Source organism: Pseudoliparis swirei, chromosome 17, assembly GCF_029220125.1.
Source record: "Pseudoliparis swirei isolate HS2019 ecotype Mariana Trench chromosome 17, NWPU_hadal_v1, whole genome shotgun sequence".
Taxonomy (NCBI): domain Eukaryota; kingdom Metazoa; phylum Chordata; class Actinopteri; order Perciformes; family Liparidae; genus Pseudoliparis; species Pseudoliparis swirei.
In genome coordinates, this window is record NC_079404.1 from 21,090,776 (window position 1) to 21,113,014 (window position 22,239).

The 22,239-nt window shown below is 41.6% G+C and overlaps 1 protein-coding gene across 1 annotated transcript in view; it reads right to left on the reverse strand.

Moving 5' to 3' along the window:
- pcdh15a (protocadherin-related 15a) overlaps positions 1 to 22,239 on the reverse strand; it is a 276,702-nt gene that overhangs the window by 176,539 nt on the left and 77,924 nt on the right. Inside the window, exons 4-5 of the mRNA XM_056436303.1 lie at positions 8,102 to 8,116; positions 5,912 to 5,977 (exon numbers count right to left, since the gene is read on the reverse strand). Coding sequence (XP_056292278.1) covers positions 5,912 to 5,977; positions 8,102 to 8,116 — 81 coding nt within the window. The remainder of the gene's footprint in view (positions 1 to 5,911; positions 5,978 to 8,101; positions 8,117 to 22,239) is intronic.

A 22,239-nucleotide genomic window follows, 5' to 3' on the forward strand; every position in this document is an offset into this window, starting at 1 on the left:
CTTTTCATGACCGTGACCTTTGACCCGATCGATCCCAACGTCTAATCAAATGGTCCCCGGATAATAACCAATCATCCCACCAAATTTCATGCGATTCAAGAAGATGTTGACCTTTTCATGACCTTGACCTTTGACCCGATCGATCCCAAAATCTAATCAAATGGTCCCCTGATAATAACCAATCATCCCACCACATTTCATGCGATTCGGTTTAAAACTTTTTTTGTTATGCGAATAACACGCATACAAACAAATAAATAAATACGAATCAATGCGAAGGTAATGAGGCTGCCATTCGTCAATGCAACAGCCTCCCATTCAGGCCGTCGCGCTCTCGCCGACTCCCTCCTCTTCGACTCCCTCCTCTTCCTCGTGCGCGGCGGTGATTCGGGGCTTTGATCGATTGCCGGGGCTAACGTGTGAGATGGAGGTAGCCGAGACCGTATCCGAAAGCCTCCCCTCGCCCCACATGCGCCGATGCTCCGCCTGTGAGGGATTTGCGCTAATCTCCCTCATGAAGCACTCATTTACCTGGGACACGGGTCTCTCCTGGCGCCGCCGTCCTTTTATTTATCTCTTGAAAGATGAAGCGGCCCCGGGGCCCATCCTCCCCGTAATGGAATGTGAAACCGGCAGCCAGCTGTTATCGACCAACGCAATCATCCTTCTGAATGAGTTTTCATCTCTTTTCTGATGTCGGACGCAAATGACACGTAATGCGATTCCATCTTTTCTGAGAGTATGCCTTTATATGCATTCATGTCCGTGATTGAAAAAAAGCAAAGAACATAATCACTTGTCCGTCTGGCTTTTGTTTGGTTTACGTCATAAAGAAAGAGAGACGAACAAATACAGTTAAGATTCTGCTTTCCTTCGCTCTCCGGAAGAAGAAATTCAGTCAGAAGAGCGTAGAAGATATTAACGGTTCCCGGTGGAGGAGGGGTGTAACTTCCAAAGCGCTGTATTTTATCAACAGTTGTTTGTTCATTGATTGTCGAGGGTGGAATCTTATATGACTCTGTTCAGACAATAGACCATGGCTAAGAGATTGGGAAATACGCCACTTTTCTTGGATCTAGTTCTTTTCTTTCCTTTGAGTTTTCTCTTTATATTTTAGCATGCTGTGTTTTATTCTTGGAGGTTTTCACTTTAAAGAAGGAGATAGTCACAAGGGGATAGCATCCCAGTTGCTCAAATGAAGCGTTACATGTTTAATTTATCCAAGCTGCTGCTTCTGCAGACCCACTGACAGGTGCCAGACACATAAAGCCGAACTCGCTTGCTGAGTAGGTCTCTATTGGGAAGGCAAAGCTTTTATTTCTATAGGCTCCTTTGCTTCTTCAGCCCACGAGATAAATCCCAAAGCAGTTAATCAGATTGAAGAGATTTCTATCTCTTGGATCGAGGCAGCTGGTTATGAGGAAGGAGGAAATGGAGCAGGGTATTTTCTTATTGACATGAAGCTTCCTCCACCTTGCAATGGGAAATCAGTGTGTCCGTAAATGTCTCGTAGCTTTTAACTTGTCTCTGGGATTTCATGATTTGTATCGACTGTTGCTTGAAGCGTGTGAGGATCCTCTCCAACCTGTGCATATCGAGCAACAGCTCGTAAGTCAGAAACCAGTGTTGCTGAAGGGCTTTATTGAAAAGAAGATGTTTGGCATTCTTGTATGTGATGTGTCTGTCGAGGTAGATTCATCCAAAATGCTGAGTTGAGTTTATCTTCTCTTCGGCTGAGCCTTAATTTATATAACAAAAATGTAATGTCAGAATATATTTCAATGGAAAAACTCACCTCATCTATCATTTACAACACAACAGAACACCACTCATCTTATTGATTAGTTAATTCATCATAATTCATTTTAATTATTAAATATTATTATAATTCTTGCCTGGAAACGAATTCAATTCCATGTACATGCATACGCTTGTAAAGAATATATATTATAGTTTAGCATAGCTTAGTATTGTTTGCATATAGATTATGTGTAAGATGGAAAACACTGAATGGAAGTTAAAATCTCCAGCGGAGCACTCTGGTGTCTGAGCTGATCTAAAGAAAGATAACAGTGACACCTAAGGAATGTTGATGTAAACCCCCCTCTGCACTGCACTCATCCAAGAAGATGACTAGAGAAAGAGCTCTTTATATTCATAGGTTAGGAAAGGGCAATCACACACCTGACCTCACCGGGGCAGAAAGATTAGGACGAGGCCGTTTCTCTCCTTAAAGTCACGTATGGCCCCACTCTGAACACACACAAACTCACACACACACTCTTTCCCACTCTTTAATGATTAGGTCCTTTTGTCCAGTCAGCCATCTGAGAGGAACCAGCACCATACCTTCATTAATGAATGACCGGACAGGAGTCCTTCTCAACAAAAGGACCTTGAATCATCTCTTTACTTTATTACAACCCCCTTACTAAAAATATGCATTCATGTACTGGCCACAACATCCAATGAAGGGACGGCAGAGGCGGGAGCTGGCAACAAGAACCAATGAGAAGACACCGCCCCCTTATGCTCCTGTCCAATCAGAACTGTTCCTTTCGGCTATTTAAAATGGCTGCACACTCTGAACCGGCGTCCTTTCTCCAGCGCTGAGGTCATCGGTCAGAGCTCTGGAGGGGGGTCCATGCATGATGTCTACTTGTATCCTGATTTCTGAATAAAACGCTTATAGATGTAACGTAGAAGTCTACCGCTCTATTTCTTCCAGTGAGTGTCGTCCAGGTGGTGTGTCGCTGTCCAACTCCAACACGCTCATACACATACATCTGCCATCATCAATGCATTTGGTTTCTTTAAATAAAAAATAAAATAAAATAATTAAATTTAAAAAACACACACACACATGTACACATGCATTTTTCTTTCTTTCTCTTTTTTTTTTCTTTCTTTCTTTTTTCTTTTTTCACAATACTCTGACTTCATGATGTTGTGTCCACTGCTTTGTCATCCGCACTATTTCATCGTCTTCTAGGTGTTATGTCTATGTATTGTCTTTTGTCTGATTATACAAAATAAAAAATAAAAAATAAAACATATATATTTTCATCCATTTGGGAATCGATCAGATTTGTTTCTCCCAAGTCGAGCAGGTCCGTGGTCCAGCTTCAACCAATAGCTGCTGTAATGAGCCTACAGTAGACTTACAGTCATTGTTCTGTCAAGTGATTTGAGTTAATTAATTCTAAGCCTCCCATAACGGCTACAGGCATCTGTCTTTAAGCCACGCAGAAGAAAGAACACGGTTCGGGTTTCATGTTCACTGCAGGTTGTTGATGTTATCCCATAATCAGGAGCAGAATGAGGCTCAACACCAGCTTGCATGCATCTCTCCACACTACAGGTGTGGACAGTATTCTAATGGTTATTTAAGTCCAGCTAAGTGAGGTCCTGTAAAGTAAATAAATATGAACTTTATATAAATGGGATGGTGATGAAAACTAAGACTTCTGAGAGCAAATATAATTGACAGGTGTGAAGATATCCTGAATACCCCCCCCCCCCCCCCCAAAAGAACAATTATATTCTCTGGTTCTCTGACTGACAGGTTGCTAATGAGCCTCACCTGTGAGGTGGGAGGTCCTTTGTGATTTACTGAGTGTTCATCGGTTGTTTTTTTCGCAAAATGTTGACAGACAAACGGATTGACAAATCACGTTGAAGGTTTCGTGTGACGAGTTCTTTCCGCGCCGCGTCACCCGACACGTCGCCCCTTCGTTCCTCTGTGTATCAGAGGGGGAGACGGGAGGAAGGAGGAGCAGGAGGAAACCCGACTGATTCATCCACGAGTTTAAACTGATTTATGCTCCTTATTTTCGCGGAGAAATAATTGTTTTAAAAACGGAAACAGTGTCAAACCGTACTGCCGCGGTTTGACACTCAGAGGAGTGTAAAAACTTCAACGAACACCGGAAGTAAACAAAGTTGCGTTAATTGCGTTAAAATATTTTAGTGCGTTAACGCGGCAAAATTAATCGCATAGATTAACGCGTTAACTCAGTTAATTAAATTACAGGATTAATTGGTTTTAGTTTTTTAGCGCATTTAACGCATGCGCAGAATGAGCTTCCAATCCGTCTGTTGTTGGTCGTCTCGAACCAGCAGCATGTCATTCTGTCTCTACGTGTCGCGTTAACACGACTCCGATCTCCGTCTCGCGCGCCGCAGAGCTCGGATGCCGGCGTGTGGGACGAAAAAAAGTCACAGAAACCTGTGATTAACCTGATTAAAAATGTTTATTTGTTATAAACTGCCTAATATATACACTACCGTTCAAAAGTTTGGGGTCACTTAGAAATGTCTTTATTTTTCAAAGATAAAGCACTGTTTTTTCAATAAAGATAACATTCATCAAAAATACACACTATACATTGTTAATGTGGTAAATGACTATTCTTGGTGAAAGACACAATATTTGGAGCATTTCGATTGCCTCTCTGCCTCCCCACGCGTTGACGGCTAACTGAGCCAACAGCTCTCGAGGTGCGAACAGATCGCGCCGACAGAGCAGTGTTTGCCACAGGGAGCACCAGGAGGCGCGACGCCTCCACAGCGATGCGGTCGCTCGGCTGCGAGTGCTGCTGAGGGCAGAGCGGCAGCTGTGAGCTCACGCACCGACACGCACTCAAAGCACGCTCAAGTTCATCGGGCTGCTGCTTTTTCTACCGCCGTGGGAACACAAATAATCAGATATACAATGAGGATTTGCGTTAGTGATGAATTCCTAGGCGACGTCCAGAACTGACATTTTGACGCGTGACACATTAACTGTAGATCTATTTCATTTGGATTGCAACTGGTGAAATGTGCATTATGAAGTCAATTGTGTGCATACACAATGAATGCTACTGATTAGATGTTAGAAGGACTTGCCATCAGCTGTATCAGGGTTCTTACACATTTTGACCAATGGATTTCCATGACTTTTCGATGACTTTTCGATGACTTTTCTATGACTTTTCCATGACTTTTCTATGATTTTTCCATGACTTTTCCATGACTTTTCCATGACTTTTCCATGACTTTTCTATGACTTTTCCATGACTTTTCTATGACTTTTCCATGACTTTTCTATGACTTTTCCATGACTTTTCAATGACTTTTCCACAACTTTTCCATGACTTTTCCATGACATTTCCATGACTTTTCCATGACTTTAAACAAAATGTCCACGACCAAACTGAAATCTCGATATGAACAAGAACAATTAAGAAAATGTTGTGCGTTTTTGAGCGTCTTTCTTTAAAAAAACATATTAATTACTTCAAACTCGGCGTAAATGAACATGTGAATATAACAACATTTCCATGACTTTTCCAAAACTTTTATGATTTTAGTTTTTTCCATGACTTTTCCAGGCCTGGAAATGACCATTTTAAAATTCCATGACTTTTCCAGGTTTTCCATGACCATACAAACCCTGCTGTATGCATCAACACTGTACGTACTGCTGTAGCGCAGGTAGTAAAGAGAACCTGCGAGGGGGGCGCACAACTCATTTATGGAGCCTCTGTATGCCAAACACCATCTACATTCATTCAATCAGACACGCACAGACACACACCACTGGGAGAGCAGAACCGACACACAATACAGAACAACTCAAATGTACTGTGTGTATATATTTAATTTGAAATACGACGATACTGACGTCCCGATATGTCTGACAAAGCATCTCCCTGCCCCGAGAGATCATCAGCTCCGCGACCGTGCAACACAGAGCAGTCCCGACAGGGGAAGCCTTAATATGCATTGCATTACCAAAGCAACAGAAACAATCCCGACAGGGTAATCCGAGCCACTTGAGTGGATACGCTCCGAGCATACAGGAACGCAGGAGGAGGTGGAGCAGACGTGAGGACGGAGCGTAGGTGGGCGACTGTTTGATACGTACCGTTGGGGCTCTCCTCATCAATGGTCACTATGGTTGCCGGGGGGCCTGGCCGGGACAGCTTGCATTCTACGTATGAATAAAGTAAAAGCAAATTGGCATCAAGGAAGCTCAACCCCTCTGTGCTTGATTTCAATCATTTACTTGAGAATTGCAACAGTATATTGTGTTTCATGGCAGCTTATGAAAATGACGGATATTGTGTAGAGCAGGGTTTTTTTTAAGTCTGACACTGTGAGCCTCCCGTCAGGCGAAGCTTGGTTTATTCCGAGTTTACTTGCTTGGTTTCACTCCTGGATGCCCATGGGATCATGTTTATGCCATGTGATCCGATAGAGACTCAACAATTGAGCAACAATAGCCTAATATTGCTTTTTGACATAACTTTGTACTATATCAAACGCATAAAAAAAAGGTCCGCCCAGGGGTATTTAGCTCCGTTTCTGACTAATGAAAAACCTTGAAATCTTCTGGTGTTGAATAAAATACATTTCAGAGGGAGATTTTGCCGTATTTCATGACATATTTTTGCAGCTGTAGTATTTTTGCTAGATTAACACTTCACATTTTAAAACAAGCAGATTTTAATGTATATGTTAATGAGGTTTTTAAACTTGTAAGAGTTTTATTTAAATAACAGTTTGAGACATATTTGACAAGAAAGTTGCAATTATAGAAAGGTCCAAAAAAGTGTATTCAAAGTTGTGTATAGACCTTTTTTTGGGGCTTTCCTACACAAATAATCCTCTCCTAAGTCCAGATTGATTTAGTAACCCACTGGGGCCAAAGGTTACAAGCTGCTGGACCAAAATATTGTATTTTTATCTACAATGTAGTTAAAACTAGCTGCAACTGGACCAGCATCAGCAGGAAATGCTACTTACAGCATGAACTGATGCATCAGTATTAACATTTTAATAATGATTATATACAGGACTGTCTCAGAAAATTATAATATTGTGATGAAGTTCTTTATTTTCTGTAATGCAATTAAAAAAACAAAAATGTCATGCATTCTGGATTCATTACAAATCAACTGAAATATTGCAAGCCTTTTATTCTTTTAATATTGCTGATTATGGCTTACAGCTTAAGAAAACTCTAAAATCCTATCTCATAAATTTTAATATTTCCTCAGACCAAGTTAAAAAAAGATTTATAACAGCTGAGTGTTTGTCAAGGCTCAGGAAACCCTTGCAGGTGTTTCGAGTTAATTAGACAATTCAAGTGATTTGTTTAATACCCTACTAGTATACTTTTTCATGATATTCTAATATTTAGAGATAGGATATTTGAGTTTTCTTAAGCTGTAAGCCATAATCAGCAATATTAAAGAATAAAAGGCTTGCAATATTTCAGTTGATTTGTAATGAATCCAGAATGCATGACATTTTTGTTTTTTTAATTGCATTACAGAAAATAAAGAACTTCATCACAATATTCTAATTTTCTGAGACAGTCCTGTATATATATATATAGATATATACATATGTATATATTTATATATATATATATATATATATATATAATGTGTCAGTGAATATGTTTTTTAATATGATTTTTACTTTTTGATTTTCTGTACATTATTTCAATATAAAATATAAAATATCTAAATATAGCCCACGGCATGTTGGAACATATTGGAAGAGAGAAAAAAATTCCAATGTACTCAACGTACTGACATTGTAAATATTTCATTGGTCCGAGAAAATAAACCTAAAATATGTCTCAGTGTCATCCTGTCACGCCAAAGGCTGTCACCTTAAAACATGTTTTTATAGCAGGTGGCACCTACGACTGCTCCAGCGCTATTACTAGGAACAGGCTGTACGGTACCAGCACCAGACAAACAGGGTGGTCCGAGCATGCGGCGCCATCGGAAGCAATGCGCTGACGAGAGTGGCTTCACGGAGAGAGGTCACAGCGCCGTGATGGTGGAAGCACTTGGGACGCGGGTAATTGCAGCTTGACAGACTGCACCAGATGGGGGGGGGCAGCGGAAGAGGTGGACAGGAGCGGACGGGAAGTGTCTAGTGTAGAGGAGCGGGCGAGGTGAGGCGCTCTGCAGCTGATGTGAGGACGGCTCAGGATGAAATGTCTTCCGACGGGTGAGAGAGAAGCGGAGATGCGCGTGGAGGGGAAACGGCGAAAGAGAATATGGGTATGAGATGAAACGGAGAATTGCCCTCTTACCCTCGTACTGCCAGTCTGAAGGGGTCAGGGGTTAGTGGAGCCAGAGAGGAGCAGAAGCATGGAAGAAAAGAAAAGTGCGAAACGGTTAGTTGAGGAACAGCTCTTATGTTAGAAAAGGTGAAGAAAAAAAAAGATTACAGATAAAAACTAGAATGGGCACTCGGTAGAGCGCATACCTTCGCATATCACAAGATTGGGCATTGAATTATGAACATGTTGGCATTAGTTGCATGCCAATTGGATAACAATTGACCGTGCTATGGTAAAAAGAAGATTTTGACCTTTCCATGACCTTGACCTTTGACCCGATTGATCCCAAAATCTAATCAAATGGCCCCCGGATAATAAGCAATCATCCCACCAAATGTCATGCGATTCAAGAAGATTTGGACCTTTCCATGACCTTGACCTTTGACCCGATCAATCTCAAAATCTAATCAAATGGTCCCCGGCTAATAACCAATCATCCCACCAAATGTCATGCAATTCGGTTTAAAACTTTTTTTGTTATGCGAATAACACGCATACAAATAAATAAATACACGGCGATCAAAACCAATGCGAAGGTAAAAAGACCAGACATTAGAAAATAGGGAGGAAGAGAGACCGTTTCAGGGAAGCCTCAGCTCGAGAACTGGTGGATGCGAGCGAACCACACACAGTGTTCACAAACGCAGCCAACCGATCTCTTTATCTCTTTCCTCTGCCAGCTGACATCATGCCCACGGGAGTCAGCGGGGTGCATTATAAATATGAATCCACTCCAAAACTAAAACACTTTCTGTGTAATTTAAGTGGTACCCATGTGTTCTGAAAAAGGAAGAACTAAAACGTGCGTGAAGGAGCGCCGGCCTCTCGCTCAGAACGCTCCGCCTGCTCCTCGACGGAGATTGAACCTCGAGCCGCTCGCCGTCCGTCGGCGTTCTCTCACGTTACGCTGTAATCGGAGGCGGACAGAAAAGACGACACATGGTCGACGACACCGCGACAACGGTCGGCGCTCTAAGGTTTCACACCCGCCTTCTGTTGCCCGACTTCACCCGTGCAACAGGTGCACAACAATGGATCGTGTTCTCATTAAATATGCACGACCATGAGTCTTCACTAAGGTGCTGGTTTGAAAGAGTATTTTAATCCGAGATAAAGATCTTCGGATGAGCATTGATGAAGCATCATAAGTAACGTAATGGGGACAATTTTTGTTTTGTTTTTTGTAAATATGTATGTGTGTGTGTGTGTGTATGTATTTATGTATGTGTGTGTGTATCTGTATATATGTGTGTATGTGTATGTATATGTATGTACATGTGTATATGTATATATGTTTATGTATATATGTAGGTATATATATATGGTTATCTGAAATAAGTTTTTTCATGAAATTATAGGTTAGGGCACTTATAAGCTTGATAGCTTCAGCCTCGACCCTTTCGGTCAGCCACTTTCTTCTTTTGCTGAATTTATATTTTTGTATATTTTGCTGATCAAAATAAACTAAACTAGAATGGGCACTCGGTAGAGCGCATACCTTCGCATATCACAAGATTGCGTATTGAATTATGAACATTTTGGCATTAGTTGCATGCCAATTGGACACAAATGTATCGTGCTATGGTAAAAAAAAAAGATTTTGACCTTCCCATGACCTTGACCTTCACCTTTTACCCGATTGATCCCAAAATCTAATCAAATGGTCCCCAGATAATAACCAATCATCCCACCAAATTCCATGCGATTCGGTTAAATACTTTTTGAGTTCTGCGAATAACACGCATACAAATAAATAAATAAATACACGGCGATCAAAACATAACCTTCCGCATTTTCAATGCGAAGGTAACTAAACTAAAACCAAACTAAACTGATGTTGCTGTGCTGTTTTAAACATTATCGTGTAGATATACACAATAATTAGCAATTGAATAGCTCAGAAAAACCTGCGTCAACAGCCTGGATTATGTCGTGCAAATCATCGACTGCATTTTCATCCTATTGTTTCTCACGATCGAAGACTTATTTTTTATTTACGAAGAGTTTTAAAGAGCAGAGACGGAGTCTCATCTCGCTCCGTAAGAGATCAGCTCGGTGCGCACAAACAAACAGGGAATAATCATCGAGACGCACTCGCCTCGAACTGCTTATTCCGAAGGTGTACGCACGGTTCGTTTTAGGACTTCTATGATTCCACAGAAATTAAGAAAACCTGAAACCATCTGCTGGAGTCAGACCTCGCAATTGGAGACGTAAACAACAAACCACATCATATTGGTTGTGTGGAGAAGTAACCCCATTTTGGAAAATGGTTTCTCTCTTTTTGACAAAGATCCTGGATTATGTAATTAATTCCATGCGCTCCTACTGTGCTGCTTCTAAATGATTTCTCCACACTGGACTTAACACAAGCACAAAGACGCACCTTATTAACCGGCCTGACGGCTGCAATAAAAAATGCTAGCAATGCGATGGAGTCCACCGCACACTCTTACGAAACCCCAGTGGGTAGCTAGCGACCTTGATTTAGTGAATATGGAACTATCAATCGCCAGAATACATGATGCTAAAGAAAGAACCATCTTATCATGGTCCACGGCTTTAAACAACATTCAACAATATATATAATTGTAATATATGTAACATACTATAATACATTCCCTTTGATAATAGCTGGAGATGTATTAGGGGGGTGGGTGTCGCAAACAGTGGGATGAGGGTACATTCACATTATGTATGTGTGTGAATATGTAGTAGGGTATGCTAGTATGTGCATATATATGTCAATATGTATGCAGGTTTTTGCATGTATACCCGTGTTTATATATATTTTCATTTTTATTTCATTTTTTTATTTTATTTTTTCTTCGCATTGAAAATGCGGAAGGTTATGTTTTGATCGCCGTGTATTTATTTATTTATTTGTATAACAAAACAAGTTTTAAACCGAATCGCATGAAATGAAAGGTCAAGGTCATGAAAAGGTCAAAATCTTCTTGAATCGCATGAAATGTGGTGGGATGATTGGTTATTATCCGGGGACCATTTGATTCGATTTTGGGATCGATTGGGTCAAAGGTCAAGGTCATGAAAAGGTCAAAATCTTCTTGAATCGCATGAAATGTGGTGGGATGATTGGTTATTATCCGGGGAGCATTTGATTAGATTTTGGGATCAATATGATCAAAGGTCAAGGTCATGGTCATAGAAAGGTCAAAATCTTCTTTTTACCATAGCACAGTCAATTTTTATCCAATTGGCATGCAACTAATGCCAACATTTTCATAATTCAATGCCCGATCTTGTGATATGCGAAGGTATGCGCTCTACCGAGTGCCCATTCTTGTTAATTTTATGTTTTTGTCTGAGTACCATTGTGTACGTACCATGTGTACATATTTTCCTGCATGTGCATATCTCGAAAACCAATAAAAGATTTGATCACAAAAAAAACAACAACATCATAACAAGTACGCAAACCTGCTCTGATAGAAGACGCTCTTTGTGAAGTCGAGTGTGCACGTGTGCGAGCGTCTGGAACACAAGTCACTTGCACTCATTTTGTGAAGCTTTTTAAAGGGATCACGGTCTGTTTCGTAAGTTACCTTCGCATTGAAAATGTGGAAGGTTATGTTTTGATCGCGGTGTATTTATTTATATATTTATTTATTTGTATGCGTGTTACTCGCATAACTCAAAAAGTATTAAACTGAATCGCATGCAATTTGGTGGGATGATTGGTTATTATCCGGGGACCATTTGATTAGATTTTGGGATCGATCAGCTCAAAGGTCAATGTCAAGGTCATAAAAAGGTCAACATCTTCTTTTTACCAGAGCACGGTCAATTTTTATCCAATTGGCATGCAACTAATGCCAAAATGTTCAAAATTCAATACCCAATCTTGTGATATGCGAAGGTATGCGCTCTACTGAGTTCCCATTCTAGTTTTGCATATGTGTTCAGGCCCCGATGCGGGTGTGTGTTTGTGCGGCTGCACGTATGCGTGCGTGTTTGTGCGCGTAGCTTAAAGTGGAGGTTGTGTCAGTCGGGGAGAAACACGTGAAGAGACTGCTTTGAAGACACGAAGAAAAACCGAGCAGCGGAAATTAACAGTGCCTCCTTTTCTCAGCGCCAACAGGCCGATATCAGAGCACACGCGTGTCGCGCTGATGAAGTGAAGGCGTACACACGCGTGTGAAGACGAACGCAAACCCGAAGCATCAAGGTCTGCTCAGTCATGTTGTAACGGTCCCGCCCCCTCGCCAAAGCTCTTTAAGCGATCGGTGATATTCACATTCAACATCTAGCTTTCCTCCCATTAAGGAGCCTTCTAGAATAACGCTTCCCCGTGGCTCGCTTGCTACACAAGGGGACACAGAGAATAAGCCAACTCGTCCTCCCAAATCTCCTGTACCCTTGCTGCAGCACTCAAGATAATAATGCTGGATGAAACCTGCAGATCCCACAGATATACTGGAACATACATGATTGGAAATCACTTAGACAAATCCACTTATCTAGATTGAAGGCCGGGACCAATTCCTAAAAAAGCCTCAATTCCTTTAGAAGAACACGTGGAGTGCGGAGAAATATTAAAAAGGAGGCATGAAAAGGCAAAGTGCAAATATTAAATGAGTTGTGCCCTTCTCAATCTGCATCGGCGAATGTTTTGTTTATTTCGTGATGAAATGTGATGCAGTTGTTTAGTCAAAAACAACACAGAGCATACGGGTGGGAGCGAGATGAAAGACAGTCGATCACACGGCTCAGGGAGAGGGGGATGAAGCAGCACGGGGAGCTCAGTCACTTAGCAAACAACAACAAACAAATCTGTTCATCAGGCTTGGGGTTATGTGCTTTTATAACCAGATTTGTAGTAAATAGATTCATATGCCTCTCATCAACTTTATTTTAGGGGTGACATGTTATGGTTGTGGGTAATTGTGAGGATTGTTACAAACAGTGGCTGAAAGTTTGCGTCATATTTTTGTTTTGTTTTGTCTTGTTTTGTTACCTTCGCATTGAAAATGCGGAAGGTTATGTTTTGATCGCCGTGTATTTATTTATTTGTATGCGTTTTCCTCGCATAACTAAAAATGTATTAAACCGAATCGCATGAAATTTGGTGGGATGATTGGTTATTATCCGGGGACCATTTCATTAGATTTTGGGATCGATCGGGTAAAAGGTCAAGGTCATGAAAAGGTCAAAATCTTCTTTTTACCATAGCGCGGTCAATTTCTATCCAATTGGCATGCAACTAATGCCAAAATGTTCATAATTCAATGCCCAATCTTGTGATATGCGAAGGTATGCGCTCTACCGAGTGCCCATTCTAGTTTTCTCCTTGTTTTTATCTTATGATGTTCAAAAAAAACATCATCCTTTTGTGGTGTTTCTATAAGGTTATACATTTGTGTATTTTCTTTTTGTAAAATAAGACTTTCAGTATAACAAACTGTAAATGCTTGCTATTTCACCATAAATATCCTGTAAAAAAATTTTGTTAATAAAAATAAATCTTTAAAAAAAGAAAACCGTGGCTGAAAGCATTCAGATGGGGGTGTGAACTATTCGCGTGACATTAAAAGTAGGCCGACACAAACTAACGACAAGTAGCAGCTCTGCCATCGGCTGCAGAGGAAACAGGAAGCAAGGGTTTATTAGCTCGCTGACTCGAGAGACTCCAGACGACGAGGCGAAAAAAGGTTATTCTTGCCCAATATAGAATAAATCCTTATGATACGTAAACACCTGTAACTTAGTCACAACATTCACAAACCAAAAAGTTGAGGTGGAGACAAAAGTAATAAGTAATCCTCGATAAATGAGTATTGATAGACAAGTAAAAGTCACACTGTTTGAGATATATATACACTATATATTTTCTTAATTTTCATGTGAACATAACTTCACAGCCAATCATCTGATTCAACTCTTTTGTTTTATCCCTCCCGACTCCGGCGAAGAAAAAGACAGTTCTGGTTGTTGTTTTGTTTGTTTTATTACCTTTGCATTGAAAATGCGGAAGGTTATGTTTTGATCGCCGTGTATTTATTTATTTTTTATTTATGTATATATTTATTTATTTATTTGTATGCGTGTTACTCGCATAACACGAAAAGTATTAAACCGAATCGCATGCAATTTGGTGGAATGATTGGTTATTATCCGGGGACCATTTGATTAGATTTTGGGATTGATCGGGTCAAAGGTCAAGGTCAAGGTCATGTAAAGGTCATGTAAAGGTCAACATCTTCTTGAATCGCATGAAATTCGGTGGGATGATTGGTTATTATCCGGGGACCATTTGATTAGATTTTGGGATCAATCGGGTCAAAGGTCAAGGTCATGAAAAGGTCAACATCTTCTTTTTACCATAGCACGGTCAATTTTTATCCAATTGGCATGCAACTAATGCCAAAATGTTCATAATTCAATGCCCAATCTTGTGGTATGCGAAGGTATCCGCTCTACCGAGTGGCCATTCTAGTTCTTTGTTGTTTTGTTTTTCCCCCTTGCTGATTAGGACACTAAAGTCCTCACTTAGTTTTTTGCAAACTGCTGCACACCACACACCAACAGGTTTGGCCTACTTGCATATCAAGTTCTTCAATCAGCTATAGGCGGCGCGGCCTTGCTTATCATCCACCCCAAAAGCAGCAAGAAGATTACAGCGTACTTCTTTTATTTCACTTTTCTCTGGCTTTCAGGCTGACATGAGCAGATCCAGCAAAAGCACAATGCTCAAAACATCTTGGTTCACATCATCTCAGGACATCTCTTCGACCTTGGATGGCCGTGCTGGATGAAAATAGCAGTCAGGGGGGGGTCAGGGAGGTCAGGGGAGAAAGGATGGGAATCACAGAAAAGGCCTTCAATCACTAATCAGGGCACTGTACACTTGAGAGACCCAATCCAAAGACAATCAACATCTTCTAATTTTGACCCCGGGTTATTTACACTCAAAGAAATCTCTCTCCTAAAAATCAAAAAAAAAAAGTGCAAGCTTCAATTACATTATTAACAAATTTGATTGAATCTGCATGAAAAAACAAAACAGACTGCAACAGAAAAAACACAATATGGCTTGTTATTTTTAAATAAGCAACTATTGAACACTAGGGAACTATTAAAGTGGATGAACTCCTCATATACAATATTACAAGGAAATAGGGACGACTCAGTTTATCAAAAAGTGTTTTTTTGGGGGCCATAAGCAATAAAGCAGTCAGAGAAAATGAAAGCTTTCATATGCTTCTCCAACGCATATGTGTTTGTGTTCTACACACAGTTATTTCCCCCTACCTTTTAAATAACACGGTCTGAGATGGAGACAAACTCCCCAGAAACTCAAGTATTTACAAGACAGCTCATCGACCGCCGTATGACTGAAGCGACGAGGCCCGGTGAGTTCTGCTCGCTGACATTTACTTTCAAAAAGGCATTTTTTTGCCCGTCGCTCAATTCAATAGCCGGGCTTTTTCAGTGGCTTCATCTGCAAAAGCACCTTTTTTTAAGATCCAATAAATCAAACCGCTGCTGTCTGTGAAGGACGAGCCGCCTAACAAGCAACACGGCTCACGAGGCAGCACCGTCTCAATCAATCCGGCACATCTTCACAACAGACCGACAAAGGATCCGAGGCATCGCACGGAGATAACTAAAAATGGGGCGCGTGTCATTTCCCATTTTACAAACGGCAAAACACGCGCTAATCAGTCGTCCGCAATTGTCAAAGAAGGAGATGGACCGAGAAAAAAAGACGGAGGCACATGTAACGGAGTTAGAAATGCATTCTGTCATTTCTTGTTTTCAATGGGTTGTATTTTATTTTTGTTTGTTGTTCAACGATATTGTTGAGTGTTTGTGAATTTTATTTTAATGAGCTCTTTTTATTTTGCGTTATTTTTAAAATTCTGTTTCCTGCGGAAATTGCTTTCCATCTGTTGCACTTCCTGCTCCCGAGTCCCGTCTCTCCCTCACAATGGTTTTATGTTGCCGAGGGTGAGTCGAGTGGAAAATTCTGTCGCACTATTTTGGCTCTATTCTTGAATAAAAAGCAACCGTTTATGTTACACACGGTAACGGTCGCTGATACGATCACGGTGTCCAGCTGTTGTGTCATTTGGACGGTCAAAGTAAACGTTTTGTGGCCGTCTCATTGAGCCACTTTGGCGCCGTTTGTTTAGCTACATCCGGTCGCCCCGACGTATATTTTTCTTGTACAAATGTTGTTGTTTTGCTTTTATAGGAAGTGGAAGTGCAAAGACGGATCAGAAGGCAATAAGTGTGTTATGTTGTCTTCTGCAGGTATGCGTTTCCCTTTTGTTCAGGGTTGGAATTTTCGCTGTTTGTTGAAATTTCTCTAGCTCATAGTTATTTATTTTGTCCATTGGGGGTCGCTGTTTTCCCCTTGTATGTTACACGTCATGGTTTTTGATAATTGTTGTTATTTGGATTTAATGTAGTCCTGTCTTCCATGGACAATGGTTTTATGTTGCTGAGGGAAGTGGAAGTGCAAAGTGTGTTCTGTTGTCTTCTGCAGTATAAACAAGTGCTGGGAAAATCCACCATCGGAGTCAAGTTCTTCCATGCCCGTTTCACATCCGTTACATGCAGAAGCAACAAAGAGGAAAGTAGGAGCTAATCACACTTTAGATGGACGGCAAACTGCCGACTCAGCACAAGGTTCCTCTCATCATAAAACGCCTCACACTAAACGTCCATATGCAGCCATAAACGCTCACGCCCTTTCATATAAATAGTACGCCCCGTGTGATGATAAGGGAGTGTCGACCGGAGCCGATAGAAAGCTCCTCGAGCGAGCACAGGAATACCTGGACGAGGTTGTTTTTCTTCTTTTAGCTTTTAACACCAGTCGTCCGCCCGGGGAAGCAACGTCAGCCGACTAGGGATGCACTCGTTCGACTTTTTCAGTTCTGTGTGATAATGATATCCATGGGCTTTGGGGATAGACCGATACCGAGTACCAATACAATACCGGTGTTTTCTCAATAAGCTGTGCGCTTCAATGTTTGGACGTGACTGGGATCATCCTCGTACGCGTGAGACTCGACCATAACTTTGAAACAACAAAATGTAACGACAAAATACGGAGTCAAAATGTACTGAAATGTTATTTACGAAGTAATTGATAAATGTTACACCAATAAGTTCACACTTTTAATTCAAAGTGGTCCAATTGCCGACCCTGTATCGGTCATCTACTGCTCTGGTTTTGCGTTTACGTTAAAAACCTCCGGGTTAGAGTTATCACTGATCTCAGCAGTGGCAGACAGCCTCGGACAGGGATGAGGGGAAACAGAGCTAACGGGGACATTGTTTTAATTTCCCAGTTGGATTGAGTTTATTTTGCATGGATTCATGTCCGGTGGGAAGTTCTGGGACAGGTCCAGGAGGCCTTGGCAAGAGCTGTCCAGAAAAACAACATCGCCAGGTAAGGGCTGCTCATGGGAAGATATAAGGTCAGAACTGATGAGCAGTCCGTGTTATAGTCCGGGGAGCCGGGGCCTGTGGTCCACTGGGGTTGACCGTCCACGCCGTGTATTACAGTTCATGGACTGAAGGTCTCTTCTTGTTCAGAGTATACTCCGCTGGTTATTTCTTTGTCACGTCTAAAACCCAATAAGTATTTTTTTCAGTTTCTCCGACTATAGCTTGAATAAAACATTTTTTTAAAGGACTTTAGTGGCACTGAAATTGCACTTATAGCACTTTGTAGTTTTGCTTTCTTAAAGAAAAGTGTACTTTGATTATTTGTGTTCCAAGTTTGTACTCTCTTAGTTGAATGCATTTATTGTAAGTCGCTATGGATAAAACTGTCAGTAGTGTGTATCCATTTTTGCTTAAAAAATAATGTTTCCGTATTATTTTATCATATAATGTTTAATATGTGACAATCTTATAAAATCCAATAATATGTGTACTCCAAGAAACATTTTCAACAAGAAACACGTCAGACAGCCTCATGTATTATAACAGAGGTGTTTTTCTAGTTTTGCTACATTTTCATTTAAATATTAACAATTGTACTCTCCCATAAACTTTTAAAAAATGAGATCTATATTTAATTCCCCAAAACACTAGATCTGACAGAGCTACAAAATAATTCAAGAAAAAATGTAAAGACATGACTCTGGAGGAGTACAGACGTAACAGCATTGATGACGCATCATAAGTAACGGTTAATGGGGACTAGTTTTTTGTTTTGTTTCTTGTTTTATGTAAATATGTATGTGTGTGTATTTATGTGCGTGTGTATATTTATGTATATGTGTGTGTATATGTATATATGTGTGTGTGAATATATGTGTATGTATATGTATGTACATGTGTATATGTATATATGTTTATGTATATATATATATAGGTATATGTATATGGTTCTCTGAAATAAGTTTTTTCGTGAAATTATAGGTTAGGGCACTTATAAGCTTGATAGCTTCAGCCTCGACCCTTTAGGTCAGCCACTTTCTTCTTTTGCTGAATTTAGATTTTTGTATATTTTGCTGATCGAAATAAACTAAACTAAACTAAACGATAAGGATGACAGCAGCTAACAATCCAACAATTCAAACCCAACTCTGACAATAATACCTGTGGATGAGCAAGTTGTGTTTTGAGAACCACCAAAGCTGCTGCAGCACAAGCCCTTTCCTGACATGTAGACATGAAGCCAGTCACCACTTCCTGCTCAGAGGAAATAAACCCGCTGATTCAATGTGCAGACAGACGGCGCTTTCTTCTCGCAGCGAGTCTATGTCTGGCACAAGAAATGCAATCACTGCCTCCGTCTCTCGCCATCTCCTTTTCTCAAAATTCTCCCCCTCTCTCCGAACAAATCACGAGGAGATGCATCTCTCTTCGCGGGGCGTCTCGCCGTAATCGCGCGTACGTACTTTTGATGCGGGATAGAATGTGTCGCGACAGAGCGGAACGTAAAAGACAAGACAGGCAGTGAAGAAAGAAAGGAGAAGAGAAAAAAAAGTGTGTTGGTGACAAAGAATGTCAGAGAAAAGAGGCGGGAATGAATTCCCGGAGCAACATGTTAAATCGTGAGCGGCTGATGATGGAGACGAGAGGGAAGGGGATTACTTTACTGACGTGTCGTCCGGAGAGCACCGCCCCCGTTCCTTCTCTCGGCCACACCTCCTCCTCACTGCTGCCTCCGTTCGTCTCCGTCAGGTTAACCACACGGGCCGGAGGGCTGAGGTCGCAATCCCACTCCCACGCTCGACCAGTGCAGCACACACACACGCCGACGTCCCGAGCCCCGGGTTAAGCTCGTCGGTACACACTCGAGGCGGCACGGGACTTTGGTCTCACCGACAGTGACCCCCCCCCCCCCGACTCCCCCTCCCTTCTCCTGCTTCTCGAGGGCCTGATTACAGCCTGTTGGCGGGCAGATTTGAAACCCCTTCCCCCTGTCACTCCGTGGCTCCCCCGCTCCACGAGCGTCTGCTGCAGCCGGAGAGTCGAGGCACATCTGGCCCCCTAATCAGACAATCCCAAAAATAGACAAAGCAAGTGTGGATCCGAATGGATGTGCAGATGGGAAGAGAGGGAGAGACCGTATAGTGAGGAAGAGGAAGGTAGGCTGATGTCACATGGCGTATTAACTAATCCTCCTCCTCACCCCCCACACACAGGAGTTAGCGATGGAGGGATTTAGAGGTATAGATAGTGTGCATCTGTCCGCAAGCACAAAGGTAGAGGACGGTACTTGGATGTTCCTAATGGCTTTCCCATATTATTTGAGCCAATGCTGTCATTAAATGCGAGCAAATTCTGATCTTAATAGTTCATTTTATATCTTCTTTTTCATGTTGAATGAGCCATCAGTCGTTCATTACTGGAACCTGACACACAGTGGTATTCATAAAAAAACACTTTTGTCTGTATTAAATATATATTTCAGATCTCTGTATGAATGCATTCATTGAACATTAACACATTGTATGCTTTAAAAAAATGTAACTCACTAATTAACCCTCCTGTTACCTTAGGGTCAATTTGACCCCATTCATTGATTAACCCTCCTGTTACCTTAGGGTCAATTTGACCCCATTCAATGTTTAATGTCTGTGTTCTTTCGGGTCAATTTGACCCCAGGCTGTCAAACATATAAGAAATATCAACTTTTTTATATATTTAAAGGGCTATTTAGGTAGTCAACAAACAAACATAAAGTACCTCACACTTAAACTTGGAAAACAATATTAATTCTAATAATTTTCTGGAGGTTTTAATTGCTGGGGTCAAATTGACCCCGAGGGTAAAATATGTCAGTAAATATAAAGGTAACAGGAGGGTTAAACATTGAATGGGGTCAAATTGACCCGAAGGCAACAGGAGGTTTAAGAAATTAGTGAACCTAAGAAATCCTCATTTTCATCAAGGTCGGCCCTTTTCCTCTCGGTCTCCACGTTCCCGTTAATTAGAAGCCTGACATTCATCACGAAGGACTTTGAAGACGCCGTGACGTCGGACATTGATGGATGCATCCCTCGTCACATCAGTGTCATCCCAAAAAAAAGCCTGTTTTCTATTTTCATTTGGATAGACAAGACGACAAAACACGTCGACAAGAGCCAAACGCCAAGAGCACCTTGAGGTGGGCAGAGTGGGGAGATTTATGAGTGGTGAGATGCGGCATGTGTTGAGGGAGGGGATGAGCCCCGCTCAGACCCGGTTCATTCCCGGCGTCCACAACCCCTCTCTCTGATGCACTCCGTCTCACCCCCCGATCCGTCATCACAACGACGACACCGCGGGTCATTTGTCGGCAGGCCGAGCCGAGCGGACTCATTTGCATGCAGGCGTCTCTAATACCCGGCTGCACACCTTCGGAATTATTCCTGTCTATAATCGGTGAAATTACAGGCTGCAGGCTGATCTCCAATCAGCAGGAAGAAACCAACAGGACGACATCAGGCAGTCAGGGAACCGTTGGATGATTAAAGATGAAAATTGAAGCCTTATCCTTCCCACATTTGTATAATTTAAGGATGCACTTTTAGAAAAAAAATGCTTGCGTTAGCTTAAACACGGTTATACTGGCTAATTTATTATTTGTTGGCCTACTTTTATGAATGCGAGACTTGCAATCAACGTCACGGTACTAATGTGAGTTCAGGCTGCTCTCGTCATCATCGGTCTCCACGTGTTCAGGGGGACCGTCTCCCCATCGCGCCCAGCCTGAGCGGCTAACGCAGTCACACACGGCGCACGCCTCTGCCTACAAAGTTAAATATGATCGGCTAACGTAACCCGCTGACGGGGCGGAGTCACCAGAGAAGTTCAAAATAATTGTTTTTTTCAATTTCAATCGACTCAGGCACCGGTTTTCGGTACCCGACCCTAATCGAGACGTCCCTTGCGGACTGAGCGGTGCCCGCGATGATGTCATCGTCCCCACGCACTGATACTGACCCGCTGATTACCCACACACACACATTGGCTTTGTACAAGGAGAGAAATACTAACTGGGAGACCCCTGGCTCCTGGCCGGACTCCGGTTTGTCTACAGGCTGGGAGAGAGATTCATGGCTGTTGAATCTCCTTGTAGGGATTGTCATAAATTATTAAAGTCTTGAGTGTTTTAAGCCGACGACTATCCAAGCTTTATAGTGAGCTATACATAAATAGCCACCGGCTAACCCAACACTTGATTGGGTTGGGTTAGAACATTCCTAACGTTAATTAAAAGACAGTTTTTGTCTCGGAGGGGGGTTATCCGAGACCCCCCTCCTCCTGCCTCCGCGCCACTCATCAAGCCCGAACGTTTGTTTTAGGCATAGAAGACGCTACGGCCTTTTTTTTTTTAAAAGGCACGTTCCTAAATTAAACCTAAAAAAGCCGCTCTCCAAAGTAAAAGTAAAATAAACTTAAGTCGCTTTCTTTCCACATTCCGGTGATTGAATCTCTCAAAATAAAATCTTCATTCAAAAAGACCAGGAAATAAAAAATGATGCTCTGATCAAAAACTGCATTTACATTCGTGAGCTTGTCAAGGAAGACTGGGATGAAGAAGAAAAAAAGAGAAACAGTGTTGAGAATTTAAAATTGACCTGAATTATGTGCAATATTGCCTCACGGAAGAAATAAGCAAGTCTCTGTAC